This window comes from Podarcis muralis, chromosome 10, assembly GCF_964188315.1.
Source record: "Podarcis muralis chromosome 10, rPodMur119.hap1.1, whole genome shotgun sequence".
Taxonomy (NCBI): Eukaryota; Metazoa; Chordata; class Lepidosauria; order Squamata; family Lacertidae; genus Podarcis; species Podarcis muralis.
The window spans coordinates 77458522-77476471 of NC_135664.1; the positions used below are offsets into that span (position 1 = coordinate 77458522).

General features: G+C 49.2%; 2 protein-coding genes across 10 annotated transcripts in view; one reads left to right on the forward strand and one right to left on the reverse strand.

Moving 5' to 3' along the window:
• The window catches only part of LOC114605699 (uncharacterized), a 108524-nt gene that overhangs the window by 47656 nt on the left and 42918 nt on the right, over positions 1–17950 (reverse strand). The window lies entirely within an intron of this gene.
• LOC114605702 (uncharacterized) lies at positions 611–16271 on the forward strand. 4 transcript variants are annotated; one of them, XM_077935518.1, is made up of 3 exons: positions 611–780; positions 2484–2661; positions 13324–16271. In XM_077935518.1, exon 3 carries the CDS (start codon positions 13451–13453, stop codon positions 15356–15358), a length of 1908 nt encoding a protein of 635 aa, XP_077791644.1. In that variant the 5' UTR covers positions 611–780; positions 2484–2661; positions 13324–13450; the 3' UTR covers positions 15359–16271. The 4 variants fall into 4 exon arrangements, with proteins under 4 accessions (XP_077791644.1, XP_077791643.1, XP_028603066.2 ...); XM_077935517.1 differs by having other exon boundaries at positions 2484–2656; XM_028747233.2 differs by lacking the exon at positions 2484–2661 and adding an exon at positions 10443–10585.

Below are 17950 nucleotides of genomic sequence, written 5' to 3' on the forward strand. Positions count from 1 at the left end.
TCATTTTGTGACGCAACCGGGGATGTTTTTGGGGTGCTCTCTCTGTGACGGGGGGCTACTATCTGAGGGTGTCCAAATTGCAACGCGCTTTAGTTCTGGGCTGCTTCACTCCTTGCATGGGGGGGGGGGGCTCTGCGCGCAAATCGATCAACACCTGCCTTGCTTTCTTCCGGGCCGCATTGTGCCACCTCTGAGGGAGACACAAGGGAGGAATTTTACCTGGATGTCGGGATGTGTGTGTGCTCCATTTCCCCCGTAACACAGGAGTCACAGAGCCCAACTTGCTGCTCAATGTCCACCAAAACATGGACGGATCTAACTTCGTGGCGGGGGGGGGGGGGGAGGGAAGGATTTTGCAATGTAAACATTGTGGGGGAGGGGACCCCACTTTGCAGCTGGATTGCCAGGATCAGCCCCTCTCCCGCTCTCCTGATCGCAGAAGGAAGGGGGGAGGGGGGGATCCTTCCTCTCCTCCCCCCCCCCTCAATTCTTTCCCTCCCGGCACCTCCTCCTCTCACCCCGCCCCCACAACAAAAAATTCCCGCCCCCCATACGTTGCACCCCTTCCTCCTCCTCTTCCTCCTCCTCCTCCAATCCGGCTTCTGCTCCATGAATGGGGGGGGGGAGGTATCCCCCTCCCAAACTGCCTGCTTTTCCCGGATGTGGAGCTTCCACTCCGGATTGCTGCTCTGCCCCATAGCTCTAGGGGCGCGCGCTTTCGGACCACCCCCCGTGGATGTTGGAGGAAAGGAAAGGAGAATCGGGAGCGAGGAGAAAGAGGTAAAGGGGTCGCGGGGGGGGGGGGGGAGAGGCGAGAAAAGTACCAAGAGACCCCCGCCAGCTCCCCAAAGCGCCTTTCGTGGGCCCCACCGGCAGGGCCTGGATCTCTGCACGTGTGCTGTGAAGGAGGCTTTCCTTGGCCCCTTAGGCGCCTTGGCGGGGGCGGACATGGGGCGCGCACCCAGGGGGTCCCCACGAGCGCCCCTTGCCCCGTTTCCACTGGCTCCTCGAGGAGAGAGGCGGGCCATGAAAGGGTTAACGGGGGCGAGAGAGGCCCCCTGGATAGAGACCCCCCTGCCCCTCCCTTGCGCATGTTGGTGACCCCCTCCGGATGGAGAGATGGGACCGCCCGGCGAGAGGTGAGCCGAGCCACGTGGGGTCTTTGGGTTAAGATAAGTTTAAAAAACTGCTCCTTTTCCCTTACGGGGTACCCAAGAGCCCATACAGAGGCCTTTTGTGGGTTCTCTATCAGTAGGAGAAAATTAACAGAGACCAACCAGAGAATACTGAGAAGCAAAGCAGCTAGTAAGCCTGATCTTTAATAATAATAACTATTATTATTATTATTATTATTATTATTATTATTATTATTATTATTATTATTATTATTAATATCCCACCCTCCCCAGCCGAAGCTGGGCTCAGAACAGCTAACAACAGTAAAATAGACAACATTCTGAAATCATTTCATTCTAAAATCTGTTTAAATCAGATTCATGGCAACTGTTAACAGGGTCCTCACTCACCACATGCAGGAGAGAGGAGGACCCAGAACAAAGGTGTGCCTGCCCTTATATAGACATTTTAAATTGCCCACCATGGAGTCCAAGACCACCCCCAGAAACATCATACATACAACACAGAAAAGGTGGTCTACAACAGAAATATCTGGGTTTTGGCCACTCTTTTGTTATTATAACTACTTAATTCATTAATCTAGGTCACAGCCTCACATCCTGTTCATATCTGGAATGTGCCCTTTAGACAGGATTTGTGAGGAATGAGACAATGGGGAGGTTTCCCACTTTGACCTTGCAGAGAAATATTTGAGGTCAATTTGTGCAAGACCTTTTCTGTGGGGTTTCAGACATGTGGTTTATATATACAGTTATGAACATTTTTATTATTATTTATGACCTTAAAATTCTTATAACAGGATGCAGGGGAGACTCCGGGAGAAAAGGAGGGGGCCAAGGAAGTGGGGGGGGGAGAGACACGTCTCCATCGGGGCTCCCAAGGGGAATCTCCAGAAGGGCCACCTTGGCCTCTCCCTCCTGCTTCGGAGGGAGACCTTCAAGGAGACCAGAGAGGGATCCCGGGATAGTGGGGGTCCAATCCCCCACCCCTTCCTTCCTACAGCCTCCATCCTCCTTCCACCCTATAATCCCCTGCCCTGTCCAGACGCAGCCATTCTGCCCACTCCACCCATTGGTCCCCCTGGAGAGGAGAGGAAATCTCGAGAGGAAGAGGGGAGGGGAGAGGTCTTCTCAGAAGCGGCTCTTGGTTTCCACAATCCCACCCAGGAAGCAGCCAGAAACCTTTTCCTCTCTCTCAGGCTTCCATCTTTATTGTCTTTTCCACTGAGGATGAGGATAATGTACACCTGTCCTCAGAAACAGGGGTGCAGAGTCCATGGAATGGCTCTCAGGATTGATACAGAAGTTGCACCTCAAAAGCATTTCTGTTCCTCTCATTCTTTGTAGCCAATGTCAGAGTGACTGACAAGCTGAGATACAACCCATCATCATCCGATGACAGCGACTTCATGAATCTTCCCAGTCAAACGACCCATTTTCATGATAGACAGTGCCTGGGGCTGGAGGCTCTACACACCGGGTGTGCCTGTGCAGGCCAAAGACTGCCAGTATTAGCACAGGTGAGGTGTGTGACCTTCCCAAATTGACAGACTGTGTGTGAATGAGTGTTCATGGGTGGGATTATAATTTACAGCAACCATGTGATTTTCTCCACCCATAACATTTCATAAGCTAATATTGCGAAGTCCAAAGTAACTACAAAAAGTCACAAGATAAGAATAACAATTGCATTTATACCCCGTCCATCTGGCTGGGTTTCCCCAGCTACTCTGGGCAGCTTACAGAACATATAAGAAAGAGTAAAACATCCAAATTAAAATAATAATAATAATAATAATAATAATAATAATAATAATAATAATAATAATATCTTTATTGTCATTGCCCCCTCTCGGGGACAACGAAATTACTTGGCTGCTCCATCCACCCAGGTAGGGCACTCCACAAAAAATCAAAACAACTATAAATACACTAATTAAAACAATACAGTATAATACAGCAAGGAAGACCTCCTGATACAGGGCTGCCTTCAAAATGTCAGATACCGTAAATTTCGCTCCATAACACGCAGATTTTTCCTCCTAGAAAGTAAGGGGAAATGTCTGTGCGTGTTATGGAGCGAATGCCTACAGATGGCGGGGGAATATCCTGCAGTCGTGAGCAGCCTGTGGCTCGCTTTGAAACAGCAAAGCGGGTGTAAGCGGCTCCTGTAAGCTAGCAGAGCCGGGGAGAGAAGCAGAGCGGGAGTTGGCTGCTTTAAAACAACCCCTGCTCTCTGTCCCTGCCTGCAGTTTTTTGCTGTCCGATTTTGGATTAGCCACTGTAGGGGCTGTGTGTGTGTGCGTGAGCTATCGTTCTCCTCCTCCTGCTTCCCCTTCACTCCCCCTGCGACTTTAGAATCCACACTCTGTGTCTCTCTCTGTGTGTAAGGACTCCTTCTCCTCTTGCTTCCCGTTCACTCTCCCTGCGACTTTAGAATCCACACTCTGTGTGTCTGTGTGTGTGTAAGGACTCCTTCTCCTCTTGCTTCCCGTTCGCTCTCCCTGCGACTTTAGAATCCACACTCTGTGTCTCTCTCTGTGTGTAAGGGCTCCTTCTCCTCTTGCTTCCCCTTAACTCTCCCTGCGACTGTAGAATACACACTCTGTGTGTCTGTGTGTGTAAGGACTCCTTCTCCCCTTGCTTCCCCTTCACTCTCCCTGCGACTTTAGAATCCACACTCTGTGTGTGTGTCTGTGTGTGTGTAAGGGCTCCTTCTCCCCTTGCTTCCCGTTCACTCTCCCTGCGACTTTAGAATCCACACTCTGTGTGTCTGTGTGTGTAAGGACTCCTTCTCCTCTTGCTTCCCGTTCACTCTCCCTGCGACTTTAGAATCCACACTCTGTGTGTGTGTCTGTGTGTGTGTAAGGGCTCCTTCTCCCCTTGCTTCCCGTTCACTCTCCCTGCGACTTTAGAATTGACACTCTGTGTGTGTGTCTGTGTGTGTGTAAGGGCTCCTTCTCCTCTTGCTTCCCGTTCACTCTCCCTGCGACTTTAGAATTGACACTCTGTGTGTCTGTGTGTGTAAGGGCTCCTTCTCCTCTTGCTTCCCGTTCACTCTCCCTGCGACTTTAGAATCCACACTCTGTGTCTCTCTCTGTGTGTAAGGGCTCCTTCTCCCCTTGCTTCCCGTTCACTCTCCCTGCGACTTTAGAATTGACACTCTGTGTGTCTGTGTGTGTAAGGGCTCCTTCTCCCCTTGCTTCCCGTTCACTCTCCCTGCGACTTTAGAATCCACACTCTGTGTCTCTCTCTGTGTGTAAGGGCTCCTTCTCCCCTTGCTTCCTGTTCACTCTCCCTGCGACTTTAGAATCCACACTCTGTGTGTCTGTGTGTGTGTAAGGGCTCCTTCTCCTCTTGCTTCCCCTTCACTCTCCCTGCGACTTTAGAATCCACACTCTGTGTGTCTGTGTGTGTGTAAGGACTCCTTCTCCCCTTGCTTCCCGTTCACTCTCCCTGCGACTTTAGAATCCACATTCTGTGTGTCTGTGTGTGTAAGGACTCCTTCTCCCCTTGCTTCCCCTTCACTCTCCCTGCGACTTTAGAATCCACACTCTGTGTGTCTGTGTGTGTAAGGACTCCTTCTCCCCTTGCTTCCCGTTCACTCTCCCTGCGACTTTAGAATCCACACTCTGTGTGTGTGTGTGTGTGTGTCTGTGTGTGTGTAAGGGCTCCTTCTCCCCTTGCTTCCCGTTCACTCTCCCTGCGACTTTAGAATTGACACTCTGTGTGTCTGTGTGTATGAGGGCTCCTTCTCCTCTTGCTTCCCGTTCACTCTCCCTGCGACTTTAGAATCCACACTCTGTGTGTGTGTCTGTGTGTGTGTAAGGGCTCCTTCTCCCCTTGCTTCCCGTTCACTCTCCCTGCGACTTTAGAATTGACACTCTGTGTGTCTGTGTGTGTAAGGGCTCCTTCTCCTCTTGCTTCCCGTTCACTCTCCCTGCGACTTTAGAATTGACACTCTGTGTCTCTGTGTGTGTGAGGGCTCCTTCTCCCCTTGCTTCCTGTTCACTCTCCCTGCGACTTTAGAATCCACACTCTGTGTGTCTGTGTGTATGAGGGCTCCTTCTCCCCTTGCTTCCTGTTCACTCTCCCTGCGACTTTAGAATTGACACTCTGTGTCTCTCTGTGTGTGTGAGGGCTCCTTCTCCTCTTGCTTCCCGTTCACTCTCCCTGCGACTTTAGAATCCACACTCTGTGTGTCTGTGTGTGTGAGAGGGCTCCTTCTCCTCTTGCTTCCCGTTCACTCTCCCTGCGACTTTAGAATTGACACTCTGTGTGTCTGTGTGTGTGTGTAAGGGCTCCTTCTCCCCTTGCTTCCTGTTCACTCTCCCTGCGACTTTAGAATCCACATTCTGTGTGTCTGTGTGTGTGAGGGCTCCTTCTCCCCTTGCTTCCTGTTCACTCTCCCTGCGACTTTAGAATCCACACTCTGTGTGTCTGTGTGTATGAGGGCTCCTTCTCCCCTTGCTTCCTGTTCACTCTCCCTGCGACTTTAGAATTGACACTCTGTGTCTCTCTGTGTGTGTGAGGGCTCCTTCTCCTCTTGCTTCCCCTTCACTCTCCCTGCGACTTTAGAATCCACACTCTGTGTGTCTGTGTGTGTGTAAGGGCTCCTTCTCCCCTTGCTTCCCGTTCACTCTCCCTGTGACTTTAGAATTGACACTCTGTGTCTCTCTGTGTGTGTGAGGGCTCCTTCTCCCCTTGCTTCCTGTTCACTCTCCCTGCGACTTTAGAATCCACACTCTGTGTGTCTGTGTGTATGAGGGCTCCTTCTCCCCTTGCTTCCTGTTCACTCTCCCTGCGACTTTAGAATCCACACTCTGTGTGTCTGTGTGTATGAGGGCTCCTTCTCCCCTTGCTTCCTGTTCACTCTCCCTGCGACTTTAGAATTGACACTCTGTGTCTCTCTGTGTGTGTGAGGGCTCCTTCTCCTCTTGCTTCCCGTTCACTCTCCCTGTGACTTTAGAATCCAGACTCTGTGTGTCTGTGTGTGTGTAAGGGCTCCTTCTCCCCTTGCTTCCTGTTCACTCTCCCTGCGACTTTAGAATCCACACTCTGTGTGTCTGTGTGTGTGTAAGGGCTCCTTCTCCCCTTGCTTCCCGTTCACTCTCCCTGCGACTTTAGAATCCACACTCTGTGTGTCTGTGTGTGTGTAAGGGCTCCTTCTCCCCTTGCTTCCCGTTCACTCTCCCTGTGACTTTAGAATTGACACTCTGTGTGTCTGTGTGTGTGAGAGGGCTCCTTCTCCTCTTGCTTCCCGTTCACTCTCCCTGCGACTTTAGAATTGACACTCTGTGTCTCTCTGTGTGTGTGAGGGCTCCTCCCCTTGCTTCCTGTTCACTCTCCCTGCGACTTTAGAATCCACACTCTGTGTGTCTGTGTGTGTGTAAGGGCTCCTTCTCCTCTTGCTTCCCCTTCATTCTCCCTGCGACTTTAGAATCCACACTCTGTGTGTCTGTGTGTGTGTAAGGGCTCCTTCTCCTCTTGCTTCCCCTTCACTCTCCCTGCGACTTTAGAATCCACATTCTGTGTGTCTGTGTGTGTGTAAGGGCTCCTTCTCCTCTTGCTTCCCCTTCACTCTCCCTGCGACTTTAGAATCCACACTCTGTGTGTCTGTGTGTGTAAGGACTCCTTCTCCCCTTGCTTCCCGTTCACTCTCCCTGCGACTTTAGAATCCACACTCTGTGTGTGTGTGTGTGTGTGTCTGTGTGTGTGTAAGGGCTCCTTCTCCCCTTGCTTCCCGTTCACTCTCCCTGCGACTTTAGAATTGACACTCTGTGTCTCTCTGTGTGTGTGAGGGCTCCTCCCCTTGCTTCCTGTTCACTCTCCCTGCGACTTTAGAATCCACACTCTGTGTGTCTGTGTGTGTAAGGACTCCTTCTCCTCTTGCTTCCTGTTCACTCTCCCTGCGACTTTAGAATCCACATTCTGTGTTTCTGTGTGTGTGTAAGGGCTCCTTCTCCTCTTGCTTCCCCTTCACTCTCCCTGCGACTTTAGAATCCACACTCTGTGTGTCTGTGTGTGTAAGGACTCCTTCTCCTCTTGCTTCCTGTTCACTCTCCCTGCGACTTTAGAATCCACACTCTGTGTGTCTGTGTGTGTGTAAGGGCTCCTTCTCCCCTTGCTTCCCGTTCACTCTCCCTGCGACTTTAGAATTGACACTCTGTGTGTGTGAGAGGGCTCCTTCTCCTCTTGCTTCCCGTTCACTCTCCCTGCGACTTTAGAATTGACACTCTGTGTCTCTCTGTGTGTGTGAGGGCTCCTTCTCCCCTTGCTTCCTGTTCACTCTCCCTGCGACTTTAGAATCCACACTCTGTGTGTCTGTGTGTGTGTAAGGACTCCTTCTCCTCTTGCTTCCCCTTCACTCTCCCTGCGACTTTAGAATCCACACTCTGTGTGTCTGTGTGTATGAGGGCTCCTTCTCCTCTTGCTTCCCGTTCACTCTCCCTGCGACTTTAGAATCCACACTCTGTGTGTCTGTGTGTGTGTAAGGACTCCTTCTCCTCTTGCTTCCCCTTCACTCTCCCTGCGACTTTAGAATCCACACTCTGTGTGTCTGTGTGTATGAGGGCTCCTTCTCCTCTTGCTTCCCGTTCACTCTCCCTGCGACTTTAGAATCCACACTCTGTGTGTCTGTGTGTGTGTAAGGGCTCCTTCTCCCCTTGCTTCCCGTTCACTCTCCCTGCGACTTTAGAATTGACACTCTGTGTGTCTGTGTGTGTGAGAGGGCTCCTTCTCCTCTTGCTTCCCGTTCACTCTCCCTGCGACTTTAGAATTGACACTCTGTGTGTCTGTGTGTGTGTGTAAGGGCTCCTTCTCCTCTTGCTTCCCCTTCACTCTCCCTGCGACTTTAGAATCCACACTCTGTGTGTCTGTGTGTGTGAGAGGGCTCCTTCTCCTCTTGCTTCCTGTTCACTCTCCCTGCGACTTTAGAATTGACACTGTGTGTCTGTGTGTGTGTAAGGGCTCCTTCTCCCCTTGCTTCCTGTTCACTCTCCCTGCGACTTTAGAATTGACACTCTGTGTCTCTCTGTGTGTGTGAGGGCTCCTTCTCCCCTTGCTTCCCGTTCACTCTCCCTGCGCCCCTGGGCTCTCTCAGCGCCCCTGCGACTTTAGAATTGACACTCTGTGTGTCTGTGTGTGTGTGAGGGATCGTTCTCCTTCTCTTGCTTCCCATTCACTCCCCCAGCGCCCTGCGACTTTAAGGCCAGTTCTCTCTCTCTGTGTGTGTGTGTGTGTGTGTGTGTTTTGACCTCACTGTGCTTGTTGGGGGAGAGTGTTGGTCGCAATTTTTCTTGATTTGTCTCAGAGTGGTTACTATCGTGGTTTCCTTGCTGGGGAGGAAGGAGAGACGCAGAGCCTGCTTGTTCTAAAGGAGCAAAGCCGGAAAGGAGCCTCTCCTGCATTATTAGCAGCATCCTTCTCCACACACCCCACGCGTGCTGCTTGTCCCTTGAGTGCTTTTCCTTCCCTCCCCACTTAAAACGTGGTTACAAAGCACGGATCCACATGGATCCTCAGGATTTTTGCACTGGGTCACCCCAAACTCACCGTCAGATCACATGTCTGTGGCCACAGCATGAACCACAAAAATCATACATCCACTGTTTTGTTTAGAATATTTTTTTCTTGTTTTCCTCCTCTAAAAACTACGTGCGTGTTATGGTCAGGTGCGTGTTATAGAGCGAAAAATACGGTAGTTGTTCATTTCCTTGCCCTCTGAAGGGAGGGCATTCCATGGGGCAGGAGACCATCTGCCTGGTTCCCTGGAACTTCACTTCTCACAGTGAGGGAACCAGCAGAAGACCATGACACTTTAAAAGTCAGAACGAACAGTTTGAATTGTGCTGAGAAATACACTGGGAGCCAGGGAAGATCCTTTAGGACCAGTGATATCTGGTCGCAGCAGCTACTACCAGTCACTAGTTTAGGTCCGCATTCTGGATTAGTTGCAGCTTCCGAGTCACCTTCAAAGGTAGCCCCATGTACAGCACATGGCAGTAGTCTAACCAGGAGATAACCAGAGCATGGACTACTCTGGCAGGACAGTCAGTGGACAGGAAAGGTCTCAGCCTGCGCACCAGATGGAGCTGGTAGACAGCTGCACTGGACATAGAAATTACCTCCATGGACAGCTGTGAGTTCAAAATCAAGGACCAGGGAGTCGCCCACACCTGCCTGTCCCCTGTCACCAAGGGGCAGTACTTCTGTCTTGTCAGGATTCAACCTCAATCTGTTAGCTGCCATCCATCCTCCAATCACCTCCAAACAGGCACACAGGGTATTCACCGCCTTCACTGGTTCCAATTTAAAAGAGAGGAAGAGCTGGGTATCATCCACATACTGGTGAACACCCAAGCCAAAACCCCTGATGATCTCTCTCAGCGGCTTCATATAGATATTAAAAAGCATAGGGGAGCACCCAGGGGTCTGAACACTTATACCCCAACACCACTTTCTGGACACGGCCGAGGAGGAAGGAGGGGAACCACTGCATAACAGGGCCCCCAGCTCCCCTAGAGGGTCCAGAAGGATACCATGGTCAAAGGTCTCCAAAGCCACTGAGATCCAGCAGAACCAGGAAAGAGCTTCCCCCTTGGCCTCTAGCCCATCGAGGATCATCAACCAGCGCAACCAGGACAGTTTCAATCTCATTATGTGGCTTGAATCACAATTGGAAGGATAATGGTGGCAGGACCTTTCTTGGTCCTGCAGCCCACAACAGCTTCAGCTGCAATACTTTTAAAAGCTTTGAAGGGGCCACCGGATGGAAGTCTGGGCAGTGTGTTTGGGGGTCCTGGGCTGCCTAGACCAGTGTTTCCCAACCTTGTGCCTCCAGCTGTTTTTGGACTACAACTCCCATCATCCCTAGCTAGCAAGACCAGTGGTCAGGGATGATGGGAATTGTAGTTCAAAAACAGCTGGAGGCACAAGGTTGGGAAACACTGGCCTAGACTACCAGACCCCCTTCTCAGCCTGGCTGATATGGTCCCAAGGAAAGCAGAGCAGTATGTTAGGCATCAGCTTGGATGCAGGAGTGAGTGGAAGGAGGTGTGCAGGACACCATCCAACCCTCTTAGAGACTCCACTCTGGATTTGTGTGGGTTCCCCTCCATAGCCTTTTCTTCTCCTGAAGATAACTCACGAGGCAGCAAAGTATTACGACCAGAGTTTTGCTTCTCGATGGGCTTTCTTGCCTGGTTGATGAGCCCCATCTGCCCTTCACTTTCCTCTTCAGCACGGGCAGAATCTGCCTTCTGGACTGTGGGATTCACTGTTGTTCTCCTCCTCTCCATCCACCAGGGCTTGACTTCAGGTGCAGCAGAATTCCCCAGCCCCCCAAGGATTTGAGACCCATCAGCTTTTCTCACCTGGTTTTGCCAGCCGGTGAGCCATTCCTGGGATTGTGGCCCCTGTTGCATGCTGACAGCTTCTAGAAGCCACAGGTGAGAGCTGAGTGCAGGGTGGGGACCAATGGTGGATAGATTACCCCATAAGGTGCATGACATGTCCCCCACCAAAGGTACTACCGCTCACCTAACAGACCATGACATCATATAATTATGATATTTGAGACAGAACAGGAAGAAATTCATGTCTCCAGAAATACCACGCCTTCAGGCCATTAATGAATCAATACTATATATTCAAGGATGAAGTTTCCATTAAGTACAGTTATCTCTTTGCCTTGAATATCCAGCTTTCTCAGTGCCAGGTTAGGGTAGTCCTGTGTCAAAAGACGGGCCTGAGATCAGGCAGCACATCATCATTATAAGGAACCATTGGGGTGGGTGTTTCCGCCTGGGATTCCCATGTGCCAGCTGCTCTCCTTCTGCTTCTCCTACTCTCTCCATGCAATGCAAGGCATGTAGATGGAGGTCCATCTCCCAGAACAGGAGCTTCCCTGAGCACCCATTCAGCTGACCCCAAGCACCAAGCCTTGTCACTTGTTCCCTGACTGACCCAGACCACAGTCCTCAGAAAAGACGCAGACCTGGGAATCCCAAAATAATGACATAATAATAATAATTTATAATAGCCTGCCCATCTGGCTGGGTTTCCCCAGCCACTCTGGGTGGCTTCCAACAGAACATTAAAAACAGAATAAAACATTAAAGATTAAAAACTTCCCTAAACAGGGCTGCCTTCAGACGTCTTCTAAAAGTCAGATAGTTTATTTAGATTGACATCTGATGGGAGGGTGTTCCACAGGGCTGGCTCCGATACCAAGAAGGCCCTCTGCCTGGTTCCCTGTAACTTTGCTTCTGACAGGGAGGGAACCGCCAGAAGGCCCTCAGAGCTGGACCTCAGTGTCTGGGCTGGACGATGGGAGTGGAAACAATCCTTCAGGTATACTGGGCTGAGGTCCTTGAGGGCTTTAATGGTCAGCACCAACACTTTGAATTCTGCTTGGAAATGTACTGGGAGGCAATGTAGGTCTTTCAGGACCAGTGTTATATGGTCTAGGTGACGACTACCAGTCACTAGTCTAGCTGCTACATTCCGGATTAGTTGCAATTTCTGGAACACCTTCAAGGAGCGTGTTGCAGTAGTCTAAGCAGGAAATAAAAAGAGCATGCACCACTCTGGCGAGACAGTCTGCGGGCAGGTAGGGTCTCATGCTGCGTACCAGATTGAGCTGGTGGACAGCTGCCCTGGACACAGAATTGACCTGTGCCTCCATGGACAGCTGTGAGTCCAAAATGACTCACAGGTTGTGCACCTGGTCCTTCAGGGCCACAGTTATGCCATCAGGACCAGGGATCCCCCCCCCACCTGCCCACCCTTGTCCCCCAGGGACAGTACTTCTGTCTTGTCAGGGTTCAACCTCAATCTGTTAGCCGCCATCCATCCTCCAAACACCTGCAGGCACCCAGACAGGACATTCACTGCCTACACTGGTTCCAATTTAAAAGAGAGGTAGAGCTGGGTATCATTCGCATGGATAGAAATCATCTGGATCCTCCAGGTGTGCCTGGAGTTGTTCAGCAAACAATCGCTCAATCACCTTGCCCAAGAGTGGAAGATTTGAAACTGAGCGATAGTTGGCCATATCGGCTGCATCTAAAGATGTTTTTTTTAAGAAACTTTTAAATAACCGCCTCTCTCAGCTGGTCTGGGAAGGCTCCCTCACAGAGGGAAGCATTCACCACCCCACAAAGCCCATCACCCAGACTTTCCCGGATCACTTTTATGAGCCAGCATTGGCAAGGATCAAAGAGACAGGTGGTTGGTTTCACTCGTCCAAGCACCCTGTCCACATCCTCGGGGGTAACAGATTGGAATTGATCCCACACAGCTTGACTAGGCAGGACTTCAGCACTCTCCCGCCCTGGCCCTGCTCCCAAGGTGGAGTCTACCTCTTTCCGAATCTGAGCGACTTTATCTGCAAAAAAATTTGCAAAATCATTGCAGGAGACCTTGGGGGCCTTACCTTGCCCCAATGGAGCAAGCGGTTCCATTAAATTGCAAACCACCTGAAAGAGTCTCCTGCTGCTGTTTTCTGCAGATGCAGTAGAGGCGGTGAAGAAGGTCGCCTTTGCCATCCCTATTGCCACTTGGTAGACTCAATGTTGAGCTCTTTTTTTTTTTTAATCATTTTTGTTAAGTTTCCCATTTTAACAATCCAATCAAATCACATTGAATGTTCCAAATTATACAAATACATATCAAATAGTCCAAATATTCTGCCTAAATTATTTTTTTGTTGGGACTTCCCATGTTTCAAGTCGGGGGGCTCTGATCATCCCATATCTCTGCTGCCTTGAATAGTCTTTCCAATAGTTCCTTTAAATCTTCCTGTTGTTAACCTTCAATGTTGAGCTCTAACATGTGTCTGGCCAAATTCAGATTGAGTCCATATGGACCTCCTGAGGTCAGTGGGACTGTGCAGGTGATTCATGAAGAACTAGAGGTGGAAACGGGGGCAACCACTTGATTTGAAAGGCAGTCCCACAGGACAACAGTATTCCAAGATCATGCTGTGTTATTAAAGATGATTGAGGATTATGAAAGGTTGCTGATGCATTACTACCATTTGACATCATACCATTTTCATTTCCTAAAAATTGGGAACATGGGTAGGATGTGGAAGAATGTAGGAGATGTTGAAATAAGAAAAGTTGCTGACGGAGTTTGATGTGCCTTTTTTTTCTGCGCTCTCTTTCCCCTGAAACCCAAACAGGATTTCCTTTCCTCCCACTCTGAAGATGATGATGGAGAAGAACGTCAGAATTCTGGAGGATGGGGCACCTTTGGTTTTATTAGGAATAGCCATTGAAATGTGTGCAATGTGGAATATGCTTCACTGAATGAGCACACATAGTTCACATCAACGAACTCAAACGGGGGAGAAATCAATTAAAGGTATGGAGAGTGGAAAGAGTTTAACTGACAGTGGAAAACTTAGAACACATCAGCAGACTCACATGGGCAAGAAAGGATTCAAATGCAGGAAGTGTGGGAAGAACTTCAGTCAGAGTAGACAACTTAAATTACACGAACGGACTCACATGAGTGAAAAACCATATGAATGTCTGGAGTGTAGAAAGAGCTTTAGTGATAGTGGAAGCCTTAGAAAACATCAACGGACTCACACTGGGGAGAAACCATTTAAATGCATGGAGTGCGGAAAGAACTTCAGTCAGAATGGAAACCTTAAATTACACCAACGGACTCACACGGGTGAAAAACCATATGAATGTATGGAGTGTGGGAAGAGCTTCAATCAGAGTGGAAGCCTTAAATTACATGAACAGACCCACATGGATGAAAAACCATATGAATGCAAGGAGTGTGGGAAGAGCTTCAGACAGAATGGAAACCTTAAATTACACCAACGGACTCATACAGGTGAAAAACCATATGAATGTATGGAGTGTGGGAAGAACTTCAGTCAGAGGGGACACCTTAAATTACACGAACGGACTCACAAAAGGGAGAAACCTTTTAAATGTATGGATTGTGGAAAGAGCTTCCGTCGAAGAGATACACTTAGAATACATCAACGGACTCACACAGGGGAGAAAGCATTTGAATGCATGGAGTGCGGAAAAGTCTTCAGTCGGAGTGGAAACCTCAAAATACATCAACAGAGGCATTCAGGGGAGAAACCATTTAAATGTATGGAGTGTGGAAAGAGCTTCAGTCAGGGTGGAGCTCTAAGTATACATCAACGAATTCACACAGGGGAGAAACCGTTTAAATGTGTGCAGTGTGGGAAGTGCTTCACTTATGATGCAAGCCTTAGATCACATCAACGGACTCACACAGGGGAGAAACCATATAAATGTGTGGAGTGTGGGAAGTGCTTCAGTTTCAGTGCAAGCCTTAGATTACATCAACGGACTCACACAGGGGAGAAACCACATGAATGTATGGAGTGTGGAAAGAGCTTTAGTCGGATTGGAAGCCTTAGAATACATCAACGGACTCACACAGGGGAGAAACCATTTAAATGTATGGAGTGTGGAAAGAGCTTTAGTGAGAGTGGAACCCTTAGAATGCACAAACGGACGCATACAGGGGAAAAACCATTTAAATGCATGGTGTGCGGAACAAGCTTTAGTGATCGTGGAAGCCTTACGAAACATCAAAATATTCACACAGGGGAGAAACCATTTAAATGTATGGAGTGTGGAAAGGACTTTAGGTTCAATACAAACCTTAGAAAACATCAACTGACTCACACAGGGAAGAAACCATTTAAATGTATGGAGTGTGGAAAGGACTTCAATCAGAGTGCACACCTTAGAAAACATCAACTGACTCACACAGGGGAGAAACCATTTAAATGTATGGAGTGCGGAAAGAGCTTCAGGCAGATTGGAAACCTTAGAATACACCAACGGACTCATACAGGGGAGAAACCATTTAAATGTATGGAGTGTGGAAAGAGCTTCAGTTGCAATCCTACACTTAGATCACATCAACGGACTCACACAGGCGAGGGGAAACCATTTAAATGCATGGAGTGCGGAAAGAGCTTCAGTTACACATCTACCCTTAAAACACATCAGCTGATTCACACAGGGGTGAAACCATTTAAATGTATGGAATGTGGAAAGAGCTTCAATCAGAATGGAAGCCTTAAATTACACCAACAGACTCACACAAAGGAAAAACAATTTAAATGCATGGAGTGTGGAAAGAGGTTCAGTTACACATCTACCCTTAGAACACATCAACGGACTCACACAGGCAAGGGGGAAACCATTTAAAGGTGTGGTCTACAGAAAATGCTTCAGTCAGAGTGGAAATCTTAGAAAACATCAGCAGACCCACATGGGAGAAACCATTTAAATGTATGACATGTGGAAGGAGCTTCAGTCAGAGTGGAATCCTTGATTTACATCAACGAACTCCCACAAGAGACAAACCATATAAACGTCAGGAAAGTATATTGAGGTTCAGTCCTAGTGGAAGTCCTACATCAACAGACTCATAGACAGGAAGAACTTTAACAGTTGACACCCTACAAACCCATCAACCCTCAAAGAGGAGAAGCTGTTTAAAGGGAAAGATTGCAGAAAGTGCTTTAGTTATAATGGAGTGTTTAAGGAACAGCTAGGGACTCAGAGGGGAGAACCCATTTAGATGTATGGAGTGAGGAACGTGTTCCTTTCAGAGTCCACTCTTCTGTTCACAGCAATGAACTCAGCAGGAAATCCATCTTAAAAGCATGTCATGTATTTGAAGTTCTGGTGTTTATATGTAAAACTGTATAGTAATGAAATAATGAAGGTAACATCTCACTCTAGTGAGTATAATTTTAGATGTAAGGTACCTTTTGATAGTGAGGGGGAGTTGGTGAATCTGGATTTCTGGGATGCTCATTTGCCTGGAAGCAGCCAGCAGAAAGCTTTTCTTCGTGAAGCCCCTGCAGATGCTGAGTTGCTGACTTCCCTCCCAGATGACAGCGAAAGACACACCTCCATTGCCCTGTGTCCTTCCAGCCTCTTTCCTCCCTTGCTCCCTTTTGCCGGTTTGTGTGCCTGACTTAGATATCCTGCATGCTGTATTTATTTTACTGCTGAAACTGGATTTGCTCTCAGGAGCTACGTTTTGTGCCTCACTGGGGACCCAGTGAGAACTGTATGCTTTGAAAGCTCAGTAAACTATTACTGAAGAAGTCCTGCTGCCTCTTTGTGTGTTTTTGACCTCAGTGTGGGACTTGCTCTGCACGTGGCCCCTACCCTGCTGCTACTTGGCCCATGCCCTGGAGTTGCTCTACTCAAGCATGCAAGACGGTTTTTGCACCAAACTCTGTCATCCCCCCACCCCATGATCTCCAAGCACTGCTTCTTCACCCAAACTTCATCCCTGCCTCCTAAGCATTCTGAAGAAAACTGATAATACTGTAAGTTAATGGGTGATTTCCCCCCAAGCCTAATTGCAAGAGGGGAACGGAGGGGCTGCAGGGACCAGGGAAGTGTCCTGATGGGCCCATCTTCACTCTTGAACCCCATGGGGCAACCCCAGAGCTCCTGCTTATTCTGGGGTTTGGGGAAGAGAGTACTTTTCCATAGTTCCATAAGTTTTTATTCAGTCATGCTGCTAGGGAGTTTTCCTACCAGAGGACCACAGTTCATATTACCATCACACTGATTTTACTGCTGTGGCTGCTGTTGCTGTCATGGGCTGGCTGGTGGGGGGGGAGGCACCAGCTGGGGGACCCACAAGGGAAGAAGGCTCAGATCCTGGGGACTGGTGGTGGGATGGCGATGAGCAGAATGAGGGAGAAAAAGGAGCAGACCGGAAAGGGAGGTGTTGGAAGCTGAGGAGGAAACAGGGTTTGATGAGCGGGAAGAGGCTGGGGCAGAGAGTAGTTCAGAGGGAGGAGAGGAGGGGGCCAGGAGACCCAGAGGAGGCCGGCTGCTGAAGCATCCATAGAGATTCCCCCTCCTGCTGTGACCTCTCCCGGGGTCTCCTAGAGCAGGCATGTCCAACTTCCAAGAGACTGCTATCTACTCACTATTAAAAAAAAACAGGCAATGATCTACCCTTGGATTGACCAAAGTTGTTGAGCTTTTTGCTTTCTTGGAGGGGTTGTTGAGCTCCCTGAAGCTTTCCTGAGCCTCCGCATCTGGGGAGAGCTATTTTGTTTGCTGCGGGAAGGAGTCACAATCCTGTCACATTGCGGGTGTCAGGCTTTTAGGTAAGGAGATGAAGCTCAGGTGGAAAAGAGTTTATAAGGAAAAAAACCTGGCATGTGGATTTACTCGCTGCCCAGCTCGTCAGGGTGCTACTCCCCAGGGGTCCCTCCGGTCAGCAAAAGAAGGAGTCTCCAGCCAAGTGAAAGTTGCAAAACAGTGGTCAGTAGACCTGATCTTTATTTGTTGCAACAAGGTTCAAACACACAAAGAAGAATTAGAAGAAGAGTTTGGATTTGATATCCCGCTTTATCACTACCCTAAGGAGTCTCAAAGCGGCTAACATCCCCCTTTCCCTTCCTCCCCCACAACAAACACTCTGGGAGGTGAGTGGGGCTGAGAGACTTCAGAGAAGTGTGACTAGCCCAAGGTCACCCAGCAGCTGCAGGTGGAGGAGCGGAGACGCGAACCCGGTCCCCCAGATTACGAGTCCACTGCTCTTAACCACTACACCACACTGGAGTAGGAATGGGGTTGCGTGAACTTTTAAGACCTCTCCCCCCCCCTTTCCCATAATACATTTTTGAACAGCCTCACCATTACATCACAAATATGCCATAAAGAGGGAGTGGTGGTCATGGGGTAGCATGAGACCCTCACCCACTGCTGTCAATCACCCCTATTTCCTGTCAATCACCTTCTAAGTATCCATTTCCCAAA

Coding starts and splice junctions, on each gene's coding strand:
- LOC114605702 (XM_077935518.1), top strand. CDS start 13,451: ATGAGCACACATAGTTCACATCAACGAACTCAAACGGGGGAGAAATCA.